The 20,293-nt window shown below is 40.8% G+C and overlaps 1 protein-coding gene across 2 annotated transcripts in view; it reads left to right on the plus strand.

The window, feature by feature from the left end:
* Window positions 1–19,385, plus strand: part of BMP2K (BMP2 inducible kinase) — a 68,158-nt gene extending 48,773 nt beyond the window's left edge. The window contains exons 15-16 of one of the 2 annotated variants that reach the window (XM_085309233.1): window positions 490–603; window positions 13,814–19,385. In XM_085309233.1, coding sequence (XP_085165359.1) covers window positions 490–603; window positions 13,814–15,252 — 1,553 coding nt within the window. In that variant the 3' untranslated portion in view covers window positions 15,253–19,385. The remainder of the gene's footprint in view (window positions 1–489; window positions 604–13,813) is intronic. The other variant, XM_085309234.1, reaches the window with a different exon arrangement.
* Window positions 19,386–20,293: the final 908 nt, after the last annotated feature.

Raw genomic sequence — 20,293 nt, forward strand, 5'->3', positions numbered from 1 at the left:
ACTGAGCTGTATTACAGAAAGTGTTCCTAGCAGTTTTGCTGTGATTCTTAACTTCCATGGTTTTGTTGGCAAGGCTGGCCAAAACTTGGACAAGATAAATGCATCTCTCTCTCTCTCTCTTTTTTTTTTTTTTTTTGATAATGACTCTGAGTTAATCTCATCAGCCTACAGAGGATGAATAACTTTTATTACGGAGCACGTATGTGGTACATAACCTGTTAAAGGTATTCTCATCTAAAGCAGTCTGTCAGGAAGCACGTGCTTCCTTTGGTGAGACAAAGGGAATAACAAAAAGTCTGTGTGGGTAAACTTTTGCCGAATGGCACGCAACTCGAGATACAGGGATACCTTTAAAATAAACCTAAAATTATAACCCAGGGTACCTCTCTCCCTCACCACAAACAGTTACGTATCTTTACGTTGGCGTAAGACCTGCCATTTTTATTTTATTTTATTTTTTGTTCTGTTTCATTTTATTTTTTTTTACAGACAGACTGGTGAACAGGACAACATCTTCAGATAAGAATGTGGAGCCGTACTCTGCTCCACAGAAAAATCCTCCAGAAGATCCCTTTGGTTCTGTTCCTTTCATTTCTCACCCAGGCAAGTTACCTCCRTAACATAGCTACCTCATATATGTATATATATATGTACATATATCTGTATCTATTGAAGTAAATATGTTCAATTAAATCACCAAAGAAGGATAAAGGTGCTGGATGCCTTGTGACAGCAGATGAGTTGAGGGAAGTTTGTAAATGTTTGATTATCTCCGATTGAAAAATACCTTTGCATTCACTCCCTGGTACTTGTACCATGCACAAACTATGTGGTCTTTACAGTGCAAATGTATCAGATCAATGTGGTCTGAATCATTCATTTAGAACTTGGAGAGAGCTGAAGAATTATTTGTTAAGACCAAAAGTTGCTACTTGCCTGTAGTCTGCTTCTAACGCGTTGCTTCATTTAGTTTGGTTCTCCAGCCAAGTTAAGACTGTAAGCTGCCGCTGTCTTTAAGTGCATAATTTTATTGCAAACAGAGTATGTGTATGCATGGGTGTATGTGTATAATATACATGTGTATGTATATACATAGGTATGGGGGATGTATACATATGCATATATATACACATTAAAAAAGAAACATGTAAACTTGGAGGTGGGTGCTCATATTGCTTTTTAGGTCAACTTTGCTATTTTTCACTTGGATGGAGTAAAAATACAGCTTCTGTTCAGGAACTTAAATAGAAAACTGCATCATCAATTGTCCTTAACTGTTGTTAATTGTCAGTTTTAAAACTCCCCTGAACAAGTACTTTATTCATAATTTTGGTACCTAAGGCAAGGTAAAACCTGGATGACAGTTAAATGTTAAGAGCTTTGATTGCTCGCAGAGCCACTTAGCCACCTGACGAAGCTGTGTTGAGATAAAAGTGCCTTAATGTAACTTTTCTTACCTAGTTCAGAAGCTGAGATAATATGCCTTAAAACAAATCGCGTGGAGTGAACTTCACTTAGCATCCATGTTTCCTTTTGGTTTCATCTCGTATTCCTAGAGATCGTTCACGGGCGTTTAATGCTCACAAATGCTCTTGTATTATATGTGATGAAGAGTTAATGTTGCTTTTTTCTATAAGGCAATTTGTTGTAAAAATATCTTTGCGCTCTCTTCTGTTGTCAAGAAGACTTGAAATAATTCTGCGTAGTCTATTAACGTGTTCTTAGTTGCTCTTTTTATTCTGCTCGCTCAGTAAGGACAAGATTACCTTATTCTGTCATCTTGTTCTTAAATAGTTCAATGGAACGTGAAAGTAATTCCTAAGTGGAAAAATGCTTATTTTCCCTATACATGGAAATTTGGAAAGATTTACCCTGTTGTCTTCATGAAAAGGCTACTTCTTTTTCTAAGTAAGCCCGAATTTGTGCGCAAAATAAACAATAGTTACCCTTAATCTGAAGTGGTGGCTGTCGATTTCTTACTCTGCCGTTTGGAGTATGGATACCCTTGTGTCTAGGGGTTTCTTCTTTTCTCYTTACCTGAGGCTTTTGAAAGGTGTAAGCTCAACTGCTGTTTTTAGATATGTTCTAACTTAATAGCCTCACGATGTTACAGCATGGGAATTTGCTTTGGTTATTTTGAAATCTGAGCTTTCATTGTTGACATTCTTAAAAATGCAAGGTATTGTAACCCCTCTTTGAGGGAGGAGGGGGTTCTTCAGTTATGGCTGAGAAAAATGGACTAGCTGAAATCTCATTGTTGTGTGAAAGCTGTATTAATAACTGTTTTGCTGAAAAAATGCTGTGACTTCCGAGTAGCTTTTTGTTCTACTGGCTCATAATTGGAATTTAAGGAAGTGCATGCATCTCCTTCATTTCAAGGAAGATATTTCTATGATAACTGTTACACTTAGCAAATACTTAAGTCTGAAAGTACATCCTTTAAAAGCTGGCTTGTTTTCCCTACAGAGTTTTCTTGGACATTTTTTGTAACTGTGCATCGTAAGCAAGCTGAGAAAGGGAGAACCGCATTGACTTAGACAAACTTTATTGCTGATCRAGGGCTTCCAAATAAAAACTGGACAAATGTCCCTAACATACAGATTTCGTGTTGTACTCGCCTTTCCTGTGTCATGATGCCATTCTGGGTTTGTTCCTTGCAATTGTAAAACACTGAATTCAGAAATAAACTGCATGTGTGCCTTACCGAAGGAATCGGAAGGAAGATGACTCAATAGGAAGTGGAACGTATGTCTAGTATTCTGAGTGCAATTCTAGTGAGTGACTGGCTTGATATAGTTAGAGCGTAAGTTTCATTTCCTTATTGCAAAGTATCTGTAGTGCAAATGTTGAGTATTTTATCAGTAGTCATCCAGATTTGAGTACTGAATTTTGACTTGTCAATAATGCTATCAATCCATTATTTTTTGAAAATTTGAAAATTGGACTTGCCTAAAAAATAACAGTTCTAATTGAAGATGTGTTCTACTATATTAATAGCTTCTGGCTTGGTACTGTGGTCCATTTCTGCTTTTTTTTTTTTTTTTTTTTTNTTTTTTTTTTTTTTTTTTCCTTTTTTAAATGAGTGACGTAGGGTTCAGGTTCAGCTACAATTGATGTACAATAATATTTATGAGTAGAGTTGCTCGAAGTATTTGTTCTGTCACTGAGACATAAGATTTCTCTGGTGAACACAGCACTTGACTAAATACTATTCTGTCATGTGATACAGGATAGCGGCAAGATACAAAAGGTCATGTAACACCCTTGACTTGGTAGCTTTCCACAGGATGCTTGCAGTCCAGCAAAAGAATTGCTATCAGGTATGTTTACATTTCTTCGTGAAGATGACACAAGGACAAGGGAAACACTAAGCTTACAATTGGGAGCATTTTATAATTGCGGCTGGAAAGGACGATGGGGCTCCAGGAATGGCCAACCTCAGGGATTCTCGCTCTGGAGCTGACAGTGCGCTGCAGGCCACCGCTGAAGGAGGACCTGGTGTTGGATGGACAAAAGCTACTCATCCTTTAGAGTTTCTGCTTGATTCTTCTCAGGTGGGAATGAAGAGGCAGCAGCAACATCATGTATGTCACTTGACATGCTATGCAAAAGGTGTATTGTTACGAGAAATTAGCTGGAAAGCTGTTAGGATCTTTTTATTGCAGTTGGTAGGAAACCAGTGTAAAAACACATAGTGTTTCTCACAGTTTGTATCTAGCTAAAACCAATGCTTTTAGAAGTACCACRTGTAAGCTCTTTGTATGCAGTGTTTTATGCCTGAATATTTGTGGGGGAAATAGAAATGAGTTACAACCTGAGATGGCTGGAAAAGAAAATTGGCTTGAGAAAGGCTTCTAACACTTGACCTGTTAGAAACGAGCACTTGAAACTTCTTACTAGAAAGGGAAGTGCTGAATAGCCATAATGCAGTAGTTAGGACTGTCACCTGGCACATGGGAAACAACTTAAAGTTCTTGAGTGCCTGAGCCACTGGGTGGCTGCTGTGAAAAATTGGTTCCCATAGTCAGTATTTTGGAGCTGGAAACTTTCTATTCCAGTGTGTTTTAACCGGCTCTGGTTGTAACATCATTTCTCAACATCTTAAGTTCAGTATTTCAGAAATACAAAGGAACAGAACTTCTCTGTCATCTTCTGTAAGTAACGAATGTTGTGAATACAATTGGTTTGCTGCTGAGCTATATTCTGTGGCCTCTTGACATCTCCTGGTTGTTTTGGCAGATTTCTTCTGGGGTTAAACTGGGCTAGATTCACTTCACTTCCCTCGCTTTACTGCTGGAATTCAGAGGAGTAATTAATTGTCAGAAGTAGCGCTCAAATCGTGCGGATGGACTGCGTAAGGAGTAGAGATGTTGGGGAAACCTGGGCTTGGAAGTTCCTTCCAAGTGCAGGACTTGAAGCTATCTGCCAGGCRTTTTGCTCCCCTAGAGGATCTTGGTGAACTGCCTCTTGACTCTTTTTGGAATAAAGCTCTAGTTCTGGTCATCTGTATAACTGGTCTGCTGAACGTTTGTGTAGTTCATTTTGAGTACTGTAGACATGCTGCCTCTTGATCTATTTGTGTTCTGTTTGTTTTTTTTTCTTTTTTTTCCCTCCCCGACACATGTAGGTAACCCTTCCCTAGTCACTGCTTGCATCTTTGTGATGCAGAGACCAGGGATAAAGGAAAATTTAGCTCTATAGTGCCTTCCTTCTGACTTCAATCTTTATAGCACTCAAAGACTTGGCAGTATCTCTAAATGAGTCTTCTAGGTGTCTGTCTTGGAATAAGAGCAAATATAATTTTGTGGTGTGGTATGTAACTCAGTAGCCTTAGCCGTGCAGACGTGACAGAAGACCAGCCAACTGAATGCCGAATAGCAGTACAGTGGAAATCGTCTGGAGAGCTGGACACAACACGTCACTGAACAGAGTCTGCTGCATTAGCTTCTCTCRTGTTCACCGCTTTGCACCCGAAAACTGCATTCTTTTGGCATGAAGAAATGCAGTCAATGACTAGTCATCTGATTATTCTCTTTGTATACTGTTCCAAACAAGGTTTTGAACCGTTACTAGTTTCTATCCCACAGCTTTGGAAGTCTTGTACTGCAGTGCAGTGTGGAGAGGTTTTAAATGGGACTCAATTTGCTGTCGTGTAGCAAGATATACCAAACATGGGAACAGAAGTAACAAAAGGATGATTTGGACCAACTGTTTGTCATGTTCCACTTGAATATCAAATACAATCATGCACGTTTCTACAGCGTTTCATGTTCTTGAGCTGTGTTCTGGAAGATGCCTAAGTTTGCAACTTCATACGACTGATGCGTAGTCTTCCAGGTTTGGATGCCTCTGCAGTTGTTTTTGTGCTCACTGAAAATACTGCTGATGTTACTTAGTAACACTTCCTTCCCTGTGGCCTTCAGACACTGATACGATTTGGCAGATGGAGGTACAGAATGTTTTCCTTTATGGAGATTCTCTTTAGATCTTTTCTAGGTATGAGTTAACTTACAGAGGGATCTGAAATTACTCAATTGAAAAGAGTAAATAATATGTGCAGGCTGTGCCAGGGATATGCTTTTTCTCTCTGAAATGTACTGATGGTGGGCTTTCTGTTTTGTTACAGGAAAGATTTAGGACAACTGGGGTCATCCTTTCCCCTGTGCTCCCTCCACCCAATGCTTCAACATATAGTGTCTAATGTATTTGAAAGCATTTCCAARGAATCATTGTTGGGCAGAAGTGTTTTGTTTTCACTTTTTTTCTTTCTTTTTTTTTTCCCCCCCTCTTCCCTTCTTGAAAATAAAGATGGCAAGCAGTGTAAATCCACCGCAATATTCAGCAGCTGCTGCTCTGGCTGTTGTCAAAGAAATAGTGCAGATTTAGTTGAAACATGCTGGTAATCCTTGGGCCTGACATGTGGCAAATTGCTCTGAAATGATGGCGGCAGTATGTTACCAATTCAAAGAAAGCTTAAAGCCCTTATGCCCCTCTTCTGCCACCCCTGCAATACCCTAAAGTGATGAACCAGCAGAAGGCATGTAATTACTGCAGTTGTAAAAGGGAATTCATCCTCTTATAATCGGATGTCTAGAAAAAGAACATCAGAATAGAAAATTTCCTTGAAGATTGGGATCTTCTTATATGATTAAAGATGTTCCACCTGGCTTTCATATAAGCGAAGAACAATCGTCTCCTACAAGATGCAAACCTGATTAGAAGTGTACTAATCTGAACAGTACATTACAAACAGATGTTCCTTCACATTTTTCAGTGTTTTTTATAAGCGTGCATCTGAACATGCTTTGCAGGATAGTATGAAATCAACATGATGGAATACTTCATTTTGGAAATCGATTTGACCAGAGCATTAAAAAGTCATTAACCATGGAATTTTATGTTTCAGGGCATTACATTTCTATTTGTAGGGCTTTTAGTATTTATTCAGTTCAGTACTTCAGGAGTGAAAGATGCTGAACTGTAGTTAGATTACTGTTACTATTATGACAGCTAAACGAATGACCAAACTTGCAGGGTGTTTTCTGTTTTGTTGCTTTGGTTTTGACCCTAGTCCACTGGAATCTTTTTCTTTCCTGCTATTGGGAGTAAAGCAAAGACACAGCAGATGAGAGAGTGTATGCAGAGCGAGTTTCTTCCATCAGATACGACTGTGTCAGGCTGGAACGTGTGCAAGAGCAGTATCTTAGACTAAAGTCTGCTTGAAGCAGAMAGCTCTGTTTCTTAACAACATGTCGACACAATCTGAAGAATGAAGTACGGTGCTACCTTTTCCCAAAATGTACAAATACGGGAACAGTAAGGTCACCAGTTCCTAAAATGCTTCAAAAATAAAAGCACTTTCTTAAAAAGCGCGTAGCGAGAGAAGTTGCATCTACCAGCATCATCTGATACGTGCTACTTGCTTTACTATTGAGGCTGTGCACATGCATTCATACACACTCCAACGCACGCTGATGCTGAARTTCTAAAAATACCAAGCTGTTGCTGTAGCCTCTGAGCTCATTGAAAAATCTGTTGTCTATTCCATGATTTTGTTCCTGTACAAATTACAGGAACGTGTTCACTTATCGCAGCAGGAAATTTAATATTCATGCCTATTGGGAAGAGTTGGAGTTAAGGAGGAATCTCAGCGAGAGAGAGAGCACGCTAGGAATTCAAAACAGCCTCTTCAGAAGTGACTTGTATTGAAATGAGGGGTTTGAGGCTAATAAGCCATTAATTGCCTAACTCTGAGATGATCTTATGGTTGGAAGAATGGATAAGCGCACAGAATCTGAGTGACTTCAGAATGGTGATGTGTTCTCCCAAGCCAGTGGTTATACTTTTACAAATACCTGGATTAATGCTTTCTTTTGCCATGTGCTTTTCTGTTCTTTAGCTGTTTCAAAAATGGTATATGTTGTAGTGCGAGTGTGAAGGTTTTAGCTGTTGCTGTTAGTGGAATTAGAGGCCACAGAAGTGGTTAGTGCCAAGACAGATTCCTGTGTTGAAAATGTAAAAGTTGATAAATACTTCAAGTCTTAAATATTCCTGCCAGCTCTTTAAGCATTGTCCAGATCTCTGCACCTGTCCATGAGAAATGTGCTCACCATCTGCCTGAGGAAGAGGCTAGAGCTCCAAGTAGAAAGCTCCTCCAAATAAAACAAGTACTTAACGCGTGATGAGAAGGCTGTTGCCGCACTTATAGTGGAAGGCAAGTCTCCAGAAAGTTAAGTTCCTCAGTGGATTGCTCCTGTTTTCATCCCTCTTCTTCTAGAGATAGTAGCTGTTATATTCAAGAAGTAAATGTAAGATGCTAATGCAATTAAAAAMAAACAAACAAAAAAAAAACATGTCTCTAAACTCTAGATCACTGTTTCCCAAAACCTTTTGCTGGATATTGCTGCCAGCAAAACTAGTAACAATACTTGTCTCGCTTGATGGTAGCCAGACATTGAAGTGACTTGTTTTGCTGRTAGGAATAAGTTTAATGTTGTTTAGAAAACTGTTTTAAGTGTCTCGTCTTGCATTGTCAAGTCCCGTCTGTTTAATGTGTTTTCTGTCTAGAGGGGTCTACTGTTGAGAGGTAAATACTGTACGTTTTACTTGTTCAGTAAGTCAACAGCTGTTTGTGTAGTTTCTTCTGTCTTGCTCGTGTYATTTGCAGTTTGTTTTCCAGCAAGTGTGACCGTGGCAGTAATTAATGAATAATATTTAAATCCTTTTGGTAAGCCATGTGCATAAGATGTAGTTGTGATTCAGTTCTTGTATTGCAAGAACATTTCTGCATTCAGCAAGTAGAAATTAGGTGTAGGCGTGCAAACACCACAGGTGAGTGTAAATTCACATCGATGCTGACGTACATAGAAAGGTTTTTCTTCCTAAACATAAGTGTAGCTACCATCTAACCTAGAGAGATTTTCTTTTAGTCTAATTGCATTTATGTTAACATTACAGTGTTCCAGCAAATACTGGAAATGACAGGATTTGGAGGACTTGGGGTTATATAGTGCAATGTGAAGGCTATACCTTTGGGAAATCTAAAGYAAGCAGCCAAATAATCCAGATTCTAATTTATTGGCAAACCAAATGTGTAGTATGTAAAATTAGAATAGATAAGAAGCAATCTGACACCAGAAACAAATGAGAAACAGCTCAAAGCCTTAATCACCTGATGTTTTTGGTCATTTCGGTCATCTTSTTTTTTGAGCAAGTACATAAAATACCTTGTGAATTTGTATTTTAATTTTGAGTGTATTGCAAAAGGCAAAATGGCTACTGAATGAAGAAATCTGCTTTTCCTTTTTTTAAAAAAAGAGGAAAGAACTGTTCTTCTAAAACTTAATATTCTAGTCTATGCTTAATTGTAGGGAAGAGTTGACTTGGCCTGGAAATTGTGTGCTTCTTTCCTCATAGAACAAGGAACTGTTAATGAAGACCATTAACATGATTGATAGGTAATTTGTGAGAAGTAGACAGTCAAGMACTTGATTCTGACTGAAGGTTTCTTTTGATCCTATGAGCACGTTTAGTTGATTTGAAATTACAGTGATTGTTWAACAAAGCTGTAAATGGAAGATGTTACTTTTGATTAGGTGGGAACTTTGGGAATCTAGCACAGTGCTGGGCATTGAGCTTGTTAATAATTGCTTTAACAAGGAACATCCCCTTTCCTCAGGATTGTATCAGATTCTGCGTATGTARTAAGTCTGGACTAGCTGCTCCCAASGTAGCATGTTTGTGTCGCATRCTAACTCATTAATCTAGGCTATGAAGTGGAATCCAGATATAAGTGAACTCAAGATGACCATTAGCCAAGCATAAGCTGGTTGTCAGCCAAAGTCTTCGCTGGCCCTCCTGTAAATATGGYTTCTATAGTGAGAAGTTAACTTCTTTGCAATGACCTTGCCTTAGTGCACTACCAGAGAACTTATTTGGATCACCAGCAAAAAAAAAAGTTAAGTGTGTGAATGGAGCAGCACACACCATTGGCACCAAGAGCTAGATAGACTCCAAATTGCATATAGATTTATAAGTTAGAATCAGTATTTTGGACTGATCCTGGAAGCTGCTGCACTAACATATTATGACAGTGAAKTAAATGGAGAGGAGATCCTTAAACCTAGAAATGACCTTTTCATACCAATAAAACAGGAGACRTTGTCGCAGGCACATGTTAGACTTGTCCATATCTGTGGGTTTTTGTGTGAGTGAATTTACCTAAGTAATGCTTTGCATGTATTTTTACATTTAGTGAAAAAAAGCTTTTTTCTTTTTTTCTGTAAGAATGCAGGGTCTTTAAGTGGTTGTTTGCCTTAGTGTATACCCTTTCTGTCTAAAAGGGATTTTTTACTTAGGCATTGAAGTTATACTGAAAGATACATACTGATGTTCTTGTGGGAGTAATGTGAAAGCAAGATCTTTTAGTACTAGTACAGGTGGCTGGTACCTGCACTAGTGGTATGACTGTGCGTGGTACATTGAGATTGAAAATCGTATTTGTGAAACTGAAATTTCTGAAACTTCTCTTTAGTTCACTTTATTTCTGTAACTTCATCCATAAAAGGAGAGAGTTTGCCTGATAGCTGCCGATTAGGCTAGTTTCCGCAGAAGGAAGTGACAGACGAAGTGGAGAAGGTCTCATAATACGGCTGTGTGATTATAATCGTCTGAACGGTCTCTGAACATGGTAGTTACTGCTGCTTGTGTGCTGCTCCTGCAAAGCCAAGTCTTGCCTGTGTGTCTGCCAGCTTCTTGTTTAGTTCTCCACAATACTCTGTATCATGTGGTGGTTTAATCTCTGTGCAAAAACATTAGGAAAAATAGCATTAAGTTATCCTCTTTTGATTTGCCAAGAACAGCCTTTGAACTGAGCATCTTCCCTCCGATTGAAAATGTTGCTGAGGTATCAGCGGCTCTTCTGCGTTTATCTTGGAATTGACCCTTGAAGAGGGAACAGTCCCATTTGAGTGTTCACAGGGCGTTAAAGTGGATGAGATTCTATTTTTAATAAAATGCCATGAAAATGGTAGTCTGAAAGATCAGTGTTTTTGCACTATGTGGAAACAGAATGCAGCATCAAAATAGCTTTTATTAGGATAAATATTTTTGTGGTTCAATTGGAAAACTCGTGATTTTCCACAAAGCACTCTGGGAATAGTGCTGAGGCAGCATATACTGTATTTTCAGTCAATAACATTTCTGAATAGTTGTCACAGGTATTTCATGTGTGTGTGCATGAAGCAGTTCTGTCAGCATCACGTTTTCTGTGTGTCTGCATGTTAAGTTGGCACTACTGTAACCTGCCGGTGGCTATGGACTCTTAAATTTGTCCAAACTTGAAGGTAAGATGTCATAGCAGTGCTCTGTTACACTCACCTACCTGTGCCTTGTTTAGGGATGGTTTCCTGCTGTATGGAGATGCATGTAGCATGGCCTACGGAATAATATTACCCAGCCCTTTGGGGTTTCAGCTCCATTCAGAGAATTGAAAGTACTTCACACACAACAGAAGCGCTGTTAAATGTCGTTCATCACAGAGGAAAGTATGGCCAAAGAAGTAGGAAGCTGTGGGTGCTCACCCAAAGGGTCAGTACCAGCACTGAGACTATGTAAAGGTCTGTCTGAGCACAGACTTTGTTGTAGAATRGCCCCTCAATGTCACATGCTGTTGCTCTGAAATAATCCGCATTAAAAGCCATCATTTGCGCTATATTCCAGTTTATGGATCTTGGAAGTGTTGTGGCTGCCTTGTGAAATAATGACCTGTGAAGGAGCAAGAGAAAGGTTCCCTTTCTCTGCTAACTCAGAAGAGAATTCAAGCAYAGAAGTGTTTGTTCTTGGGTACTAAGTCAACATCCTGTATTCTACAGTAACGCTGTTGAATAAAATAAAGGGATTAGCACGCTGCGCAGTAAGCATCTAGAAACACTGCAGCTCAAAGTCAGCTGCAGTGTAAGTGTGTAGGCAGATGAACTGGGGAGCAGCAGTGGGGAAGAGGGATACATGTCAAGTCGCGTATGTGGTCTTGTCACGTGTTTGTCATGGCTTGATTAAAAGCAGGCGCACAAGCTGCATGACTGCAGTAGCTTACGCAGTAAGAATGTGGTTTTGCCATTGTTCTAACTGACATCTGAGGGTTGTTAGATAATATTCAGACTGGAGCGACTGTAATACAGCCTCAGTTCCAAGTACAGCATACAAAGTTTTAGCCCTTGCTGCGGGTGTGCAAAGAGGTGAATTCCATCCCTTGCCTATTTGCACTAATTTTCATTGCTGTTAYTAGTGTTACGTGTTAAATGATACATTCTTGAAGCCGTGTTGCTGCTGTATGATTAATGGCCTAGAGAAAAGGACATCTCAAGGGCAAATACATTTTCCTGAACTGAAACTAAGTCTATTTTTTTGTTCAACTTTTTCTCTTCAAATAGAATTCTAAAATTCAATTAGGCTGATGAAAATCTCTCTGTAGTAGTGTGGCTCCAGCAGATATTGAATAAAGAGAAACTAGTTTTAAATAGTGCCRTGGTAATGGCAATATGCGGCCTTGTGTGATCTACATGCTCTTACCATCAGTTTTCTTTACTGACACAAAGTTTTTACCACTCCCATTATTTTTAAGCCAACTGTTCCATGACAGAGTCATGAATAAATTATTTGCTTAGCTCTAGTTGCCAAATAGTAAATGTCAGGGATGAGGATGCTGGAGCAAAATTAACAGACGGATTTCCTCCCCTAGAGAAGCTGAGCTGATGGGCCCTAACTGGGAGAGAAAAAAAAAAAAAAAAAAAAAAAGCTTTTTCACTTTTTTTCATCTCCATCAGTTTCTACACTGGAAGTTAGAAGTTAGAAGGGGCTAAATGTGGAGCTTTAGTGTCACAGGAAGAGAAAACATTTGTTAGGCACAAGTTTGAAACATCCAAACAAGTACTGTTTAGAGCAAGTCCTGTAAAGGCTGTCCATGCTGTGCTCTCCATGTAAACTCTGCTGCCATTATTCATGGGAAGGCCCTAATGGAAACCAGGGGTGAACGCTTCAGAAGACCTGTTCAAACATGCAAGTGACAGTAACCATCAAACTTATCTGTCAGGGGGGATTTAGGAGGGCAAATAACAGTTATACTGGTGGTAGGGGAAGAGTATTTCAAAGGGGAGCGCGACTGTTTCCATCAAATAGCGTTAGCTGATTGCTGTGCTGTGTCTGTATGGGTTTTCTTGTCTGTTTCCCTTTTTGTAAGCTGCAGCATGTGCTAGTGAGACGAAAAAAGAAATGCTTGTCGTGCTCGTTGCCAAGCTGTCCAAGTCCTGTTTGTTCGGTTGATGTAAGGAGCTGGTGGCCTGTAGATGACAGAGATGCTGAGCTCCTGCAGCTGGGACGTGAAGCTTACTCCTCACGCAGGCCCCAATTTTCACAGATCTCCCAGGAGCCTAATGATGTAGGAGGCATTGGGTAGAATTGTCTGGTGTCATCAGGATGGGGAACTAAAAGCTAGGGTGTCATCCACCCTTGTTTCCCTGTGGAAACCGCRTGGAGTATGTCGGTATTGCCTTGTGCATCTGACCGCAAGGGACGCGCTATCGTACAGTGGGTCGATTGTCGAGAACGTTTTCAAAGGCAGCCTTAAGAAGGTATCGCTTGAGAGCTTGTGGTTGTCAGCTTGTCCCAGTGTGTGGAAACTGCCTAGCTGACTTCTTGGTGGGACAGTCATGTTAGGCTGTCTCAGATTTGTTGTGAGTATAAAGTGGTACCCGAGACCTGAGGYGATAAGTCTGAATTTGCTGGATGGTGTTGAGTTTTTTTTTTTTTTTTGTTTGGTTGGTTTTTTTTCACTCGTACTGCTGGCAGATAGTTTTCATGATGAGAACAATACATTTGTTAGAGCACAGTATCAAAATTCAAGTATTTCAAGAAATAAGTAGCTTGTTTAAAAAAATAAAAAATAATAATAATAAAAAAAATCTCCATGTTCCTGTTCCTCCTGGGCAGGAGCTGCTGGTTAAGTAGGGTATTAAAAAGCTATCTTTTCAGAATACCTGTGTTCAGTGGTCCTTCTGCCTGCCCCAAAAATGTTAGTATTGTATTTCTAAAGGTCCTGTGCTCCTGTGCTTGAGGACTAAAAATGGGAGGTCTGACTATTAATCCATTTTATTGGTGTTATTTTAGACATTACATGTGCTTTTAGCTCGTTCCTCWCAGTAACTACAGAATATATGTTTGCATCCATTCCTTATATGTGTGGATATGGAGTATGGAAATTAACTGTTGATTTTTAAGAGATTTAAAGTTTTGTTTTACATTTTCTTTGGACCTGCAGGTTCCCCTGGAAAACAAATGGATAACTCAGCCAGCAATCGAGAAAATAACTTAGGGACCCCTACCAAGGCTGGAAAACAGAGCCATGCTTTTAGAGATCCACGGCCAGGGAGAAAAAGTGCAGAGGTACAAGTGAAAGGTGGCGATGAGTCAGAGAGTGATTTTGAATCTGATCCTCCTTCTCCCAAGAGCAGTGAGGAAGAAGAGGATCAGGAGGATGAGGAAGTCTTGCAAGGTGAGAACGGGGACTTCAATGACGACAACGATACAGAGCCAGAGAACTTSGGCCACCGGCCTCTCCTCATGGACTCTGAGGAAGAGGTAGAAGAGGAGGAGGAAGAGAAGCAAAGTTCTGATTCTGACTCAGATCGTACCAAGCGAAAATCTGTGGAAGGGCTCTCCAGCAGYAGATTTAGAGAGGGCATTGACAGCAGTGAAATTAAAGAACCCAGTTTAATGCTCACTACCCTGTCTGATGTACCAAGTACTGTAAGCAAGSTGAGCTCTAGCCAAGAATTTGATGTGTTTGGGGCTGTGCCCTTCTTTGCTCTTCAACCTCAGCCACAAACAAGAGCAAAGAGTGACAAAGATGTCTCTCCGCAGACTGCTTTTCCTTGCCTGAACCAAGAGCAGGATGACTTTGATGTTTTCACAAAAGCCCCGTTCAGCAAAAAGGTGGCTCAGCAAGATGGCCAGGTGGTAGGAGCTGAGACTCGAATCTCTCCTGCCTCTCCACGGAGTGTAGATATTTTTGGCTGCACTCCATTTCAGCCTCCCCTTCTCCCAAAGACTGGTGGGAGTAAAGAGGACCTGTTTGGGCTCATCCCTTTTGAAGAGATCACAGGGAGTCAGCAGCAGCAAAAGGTGAAACAACAGCGTAACCTGCAGAAGCTTTCCTCCCGGCAAAGGCGCATGAAACAGGAAGCGTCCAAGAACAACGGCAAGCGCCACCATGGCACCCCGACCACCACAAAGAAGGCTTTGAAACCAAGCTACCGCACCCCGGAGAGAGCCCGCAGGCACAAGAAGGCGGGCCGCAGGGACTCGCAGAGCAGCAACGAGTTCCTGACTATCTCGGACTCCAAAGAGAACATAAGTGTTTCGTTGACTGACGGCAAAGATCGAACCAACCCTCTGCAGACGGACGAGAGTCTGCTAGATCCTTTTGGAGCCAAACCCTTCCACCCGCCAGACTTGATGCGGCATCCTCAGCATCAAGGGTTTGGTGACAGCCGTGGGGACCATGGCACAGTAGTAGTGGCTGGTAGACCTAGGCAGAGCTCCTTGCATGGGGCCATTCACGGTGGTGATGGGCTCAAAACAGATGACTTTGGTGCGGTGCCCTTCACAGAACTGGTCGTGCAGAGTGCCCAGACCCAGCAGCAACAGGCATTAGAGTTGGATCCCTTTGGAGCAGCTCCGTTTCCTTCCAAGCAGTAAATGCTTCCGGTGGGGTTTCCCTCCCCCTTACCCATCTCTCCGGGTTACTTAATAGAGGTTATAACTAGTGGGATAAACTGTCTGGTTGAATTGACAGGGAGCTGGGTCGTACAGTTTACTCAAAGAGGGCATGGCCAGCTTGCACTGTGAAATACAGAATCATGGCGTATTTTGCTGATCTGGAGAAAAACAGAAAGGATCATCATTTTGATGCGAGAGGTATCTGATACGAATCATTGTCTGTCGCTGACTTTGCAGCCCTGGAGCACGTTGTCATCCTGCACTTCCGCGTTGTCTTCTCAGTCCTGTGTGATGTGCAGAGGCGGGGGGCTGGGGATAGGCAGAAGTTGCATGAAAAAGGCTTTTCATACATGCAAGTGGGCTAAAGGTATTGAAACAGTTCGTGGTGTCTCAGTGGTCTAAGAACCCAAACGTACTAATATCCAGATTAATCTGCTGGAAATTGTTGAGTCTTCGCTTCCTAGATGAAAGCTGTCTTCATTAATCATAAAATAAAGAAGCCGAGTCCTCCCCGAAGGGACTGTGGCTCGGAATTCCAGAGCRCAGCTATGGCTTGGGACCTGGTAGACATCTATGCAGCTGCAGAGATGAAAGGAGGATTATTGTTTTTGTGTGCCTAAATGTCCAACGTCACTATTACTATTTCTTTTTTTTTCTTTTTTTTTTAACTGTAAGTGCCATTAATGTAAAATAGCAGACTGGAAATCTAGAGTCARAACTGAAGATCCAGAGAATATAATGGTTGTGAGATAAAAAGCATGTGTGTGGGAAAGGAAACCAGCAGGGTGTTTGCCAGTGTTCGCAGCACTTTGAAGACTACTCAGTACACTGGGGAAGAGAGGCTGGTTTCCGTGACTAAAACATCTGGCAGAGATGGAGTGTTTCAGATTACTCGGACAGTTGACTGTGAAATGCAACCATCAATTTTATTTGATTATGAATTGGGGTTTGTGTCTGAAAATACCTTTTCTTTTCCTCTTGGATTTTTATTGCAAGGAAAATGTGTATTCTTTCAAAACTTGTTTTTTAAAACAATAATAATTTTATGAAATGATTGTAACCTAATGTTCTTTAAGGTTGTAATGAATCTATTATTGTACTTAAGTCTATTTTATAGAAAGTTTTGCTAAATGCACTGAGCTTTGAAGCAACTTCACTCTGAAACTGGATTTAGTCAGAGGAGAAGTGTTAAGCAGCAGATAGTTTGCAGATGCTGATCGCTACTGTACCATGAAACTGCATTTCACACCGCAAAGCCTTACAGGCAGGACCCCTGTCCTGCTGCAGAGTACCTCTGAGACGTTAGGTGCACGAGACATGGCTAAACACTTGGGAGCACACGGTGCCGGTAGATAGAAGATGGGAAAGTGATGTAATGAGACTTGCTGAAAACAAGGTTTCATTACTTTGTTACAAAAGTGCGCTCTGCCCATAGGTGGGCCGGCCTTTCCGTTGCCTCGCAGCTTGTGTCCAGCCGTTCGTACCTACGGCGGAGTCGCTGTGAATCACAACAGTCCAATTAGTCTCCGTTTCGGTGGCAGTCCTGTGGAGGGAGTGGAAGGAGCTAGTTCCTCTGCTTATCCCACCTTGATATCCCGCACTACTGAATGCTGATGAACAGAAAAGTGAATGTTTATATATGGAGACAGTTAAGTGTCTGTGGTTTTCCCCTCTCTCGTCCCCCCATTCTACCGTAGGCAAAGTGAAATACTGAGGAGTGTACATTTTTTTCCAAGTCTACTTAAAAAAAAAAAAAAAAAAAAAAGTTGGTTACGGTCACCCACAGATATGCTGTGGGAATAGGAAGTGGGGGTGGATTCCTTAAAGTATTTACAGAAAAAACACGTTAAACGTGTTAAAGAAAAACCGCATCACTTTCTGCTTTGGTGGTTTTGTTCAGTTGGTTTGAAAAAATGCTGCCTCAGATGCATTTTGAGTTTTTCTCGTAATCCTGAATTTTGAAAGTAACACATACATAGMTGTGCACCCTCATTACTCCCTCCCTTCTGACAAGGTGAAGTTGAAATACTAGAGCTCTACTTGGTTCAATTTGCCTTTTTCAGGGTTAGAAGTTAAACTTTTAAGAGTTTGTGATAGAAATGTTTCAACTCTCTTTGCACATGAGTTTCTTAGGCTTTATTACTACTGTTCTGACCTGTTTTTTGTGCCAAAGGCTGTAAGAAGCGCACGCCAAGTTTGTAGCATTTTACAATACTCAGGTTAACTGTGATTTATACTTTTCTATGCGTGCTTACTAGCTGCCTTCATACAGTTTCCTTCTGAAATTTTACTTACCTGYCTAATGAATTATTGGAACAGAGTATTGTGGAAAAGTGGGACWGTTGGGTGGCAACAAAATGAGACTAAAACGGACAATTGACCCTGAGTCTTAAGTAGGGCTGGTAAGTCTTCACTGAAGCCCTGCAGGTGTTGCTTTCCCTGGAGTAAAAGGAACTAAAAGGTTTGCGCAGCCGTTCAGCGAGAGGTGCGGGTTTAACAGCACCTACGAGGAGCGGGTCTCCTCTCCCCTGCCTGAAAGGAGAGGAGGTTTGCTGTTTGGCGCTAAAGAAACGTGCATCAACGGTGGTTTAGGGCTCGAGACTTACCACGCTCATAAATCTTGAGGTAAATCAGGAACAGAAGGAATGACGTTGTTGTCACTGCAGGTGGGGGATGTTTTTCTCCATTTCCCCTGAGACCTCAGGCTGAGGGGGAGTTTTTTCCTTGTGCGTAGYTTTTTGGCAGGAGGTTCTTAGGGGATTTTACTGCGGCACAGGTGAGATTAGGTTATATGCAGCAGCTAACGGAAGAAATAGAAGCAAACCATAGAGCCAAGTTAGCCTAGAACTGGCATGATGCCTCTGGCTGCTTATTAGTTATGGCCAATGGCATTTGCTTCCTGATGGCCTTAATGAACTTTGCCCTATGTATTCCCGCTAAGAAACAKTTTTTTGCGAAAACTTCTTGGTTTTAGAGTTAGGATTATTTTATGCCCTTTTTGTGACTGAAGAGATTAGCGTGCCTCACTAAGTTAACTTTGCATGGTAGATTTGGTTTGCAGCTTGACTTCGATTTCAGCTCAGATATACTACTAGTCAACAGAGACAACGCGTGGTACTGCTGGGGAATGTGATACCGTTTTGCCTGTATTCAGCGTGTGTGTGCGTGCGTGCACTTTCCACCTGAACTGAAATACTGGAGAGACCTTGCTGCATTAGAGGTGTGTCGTACTGCCTGTGAAGACAAGGATGGCAAGGTAAGGAACTGACGTTTCCCTTCCCACAGAGAGTATAGAATATCAATTGATTTTAGAGTTTTTCGCTTCGTATGGTAAAGGCCGGAACCACCGACCTCTCAATCAGCTGCCTAAGAGATTCTGTCAGAAGGTACTAAGAAGCCTTAATGGTTGAGGTCATTAAAAGGAATAAAGATGTCTTGTCTCTCTGCCGACTCTCAAAATAATAGCCGTGATGCGCGTGATTTCTTTTGCTTACTTGCGAAATGTGGGGCCCGTGAATACCAGCTTTCAAAAAATACCTTTTAATCATCCTGGGTGTCCCAATTAGTAAAAACAAAGTATCTACTGTGAAAATAAGTTGATATATTTGCTACTGTGAGAAAAAAGAGTATCTGGAGATTTTTATACTCTATGGTGTATTTTTATATATAAAAATTATATATAATATACACATGCTCGCACACATCATGTATCTCTTGGAGTTACTGTGTTTTCAGTAACATTGCAGCCACAATCATTTTCACGTGACTGAAAGAGTGAATATGAAAGAAAGCTGCGAAAGGAGCAAGAGGGAAAAGTGCAAAGGTTGGCTGCTTGGTTACATTTTTGCTGTGCTTTCGAAAGGAAGATCGAGGAAGTTGGGTGTATAGCTAAGTTTGTGACTACGGCATCACTTAATACTAAACTATTTAAAAATTGCTGGCAAACAGCTTTTAAGTGCACTTTCCTGAACTGTACTTTCACGTCTTGTTAGACTTCAAGTTTCTAAAGCTTTTTTTGTGTACCACTAAACAGAGAACTTTAACTTTTATGTGAAATTGATGTAAGTCATAAAATATGTGCAGTTGTTAAATAAACAAACTTGATACAGTGACTTCGCAGATCTTCTTAAACATTGCATTATTTAGTCTTCGCACTTAGCCTTCAGTTTCTTCACTATAAGCAATGGTTTTTCTGCTTGATACTTTCTGTGGCTGCAGATTCCTGTCCCTGCTTTTTTTGTTTTCAGATGCTTATATTTGTTATCCAATCATCGTTTTTAAGTGGTTAAAATGCTGTTGATCGTGTATTATTAATTCCTTGTACTCACTGTTACTCTTCAAAGCCTTTCAGGAGAAAAGTTTTGAAGGTGGGTTGTTGGGGTTTTTTTCTCTTCTTTTTTCTTTTTCTTTTTCTTTTTTTTTAAGGTAACAGAAGCTTTGTTCTTTTTCTCTATAGCCTAAATTTTAAGTAGAGATTCTAATTCTAACTCTGTGGACTGAGTTCTGCCCTGAACCTTCTGGATGTAAATTGTTTTGGGGTTCCTTTGTGGATTTTTTTGGGGGGGGAGGGGGGATTTTTGTTATGTTTCTCTGAGATTGCTTGTACTGATTTGACTCTTAAGTAAACCTAAGGTCAAAAACTATAACAAAAACTGTAACAAAGATGAATTGTGGCAGTGGGATCCAGTTATTAAACAGTAGCTAGCATTCTGGCTGTTCTGCCTGTTGCCCATTTCAGTCTAATTTTGTTACTAACAAATCAACAAAGAAATACAGTTTAATTGGAGGCTGTGCTCGATATAGCTTGAGCAAAAGTGAACTAAGATGGCTGTTACGTTCTCCCTTTTAACCATGAGTTTCATGTTGACAGCTAAGGCTTTCTGTGCACATGGTCCCCTTGCTTTAGAAGCTTGGGCGAGTTTGGGAGGAGGTGGACTTGCAGGAATCCTGAGCATTATTGGTGTGAAAAGTCCTTTGTGAGCGCTGGCCGCGCGCTCTGAAGTGCGAGAACGTGCACCCC

The sequence above is a fragment of the Rhea americana genome, unplaced genomic scaffold, assembly GCF_003343005.1.
Source record: "Rhea americana isolate MKP2758 unplaced genomic scaffold, rheAme1 scaffold_294, whole genome shotgun sequence".
Classification (NCBI taxonomy): domain Eukaryota; kingdom Metazoa; phylum Chordata; class Aves; order Rheiformes; family Rheidae; genus Rhea; species Rhea americana.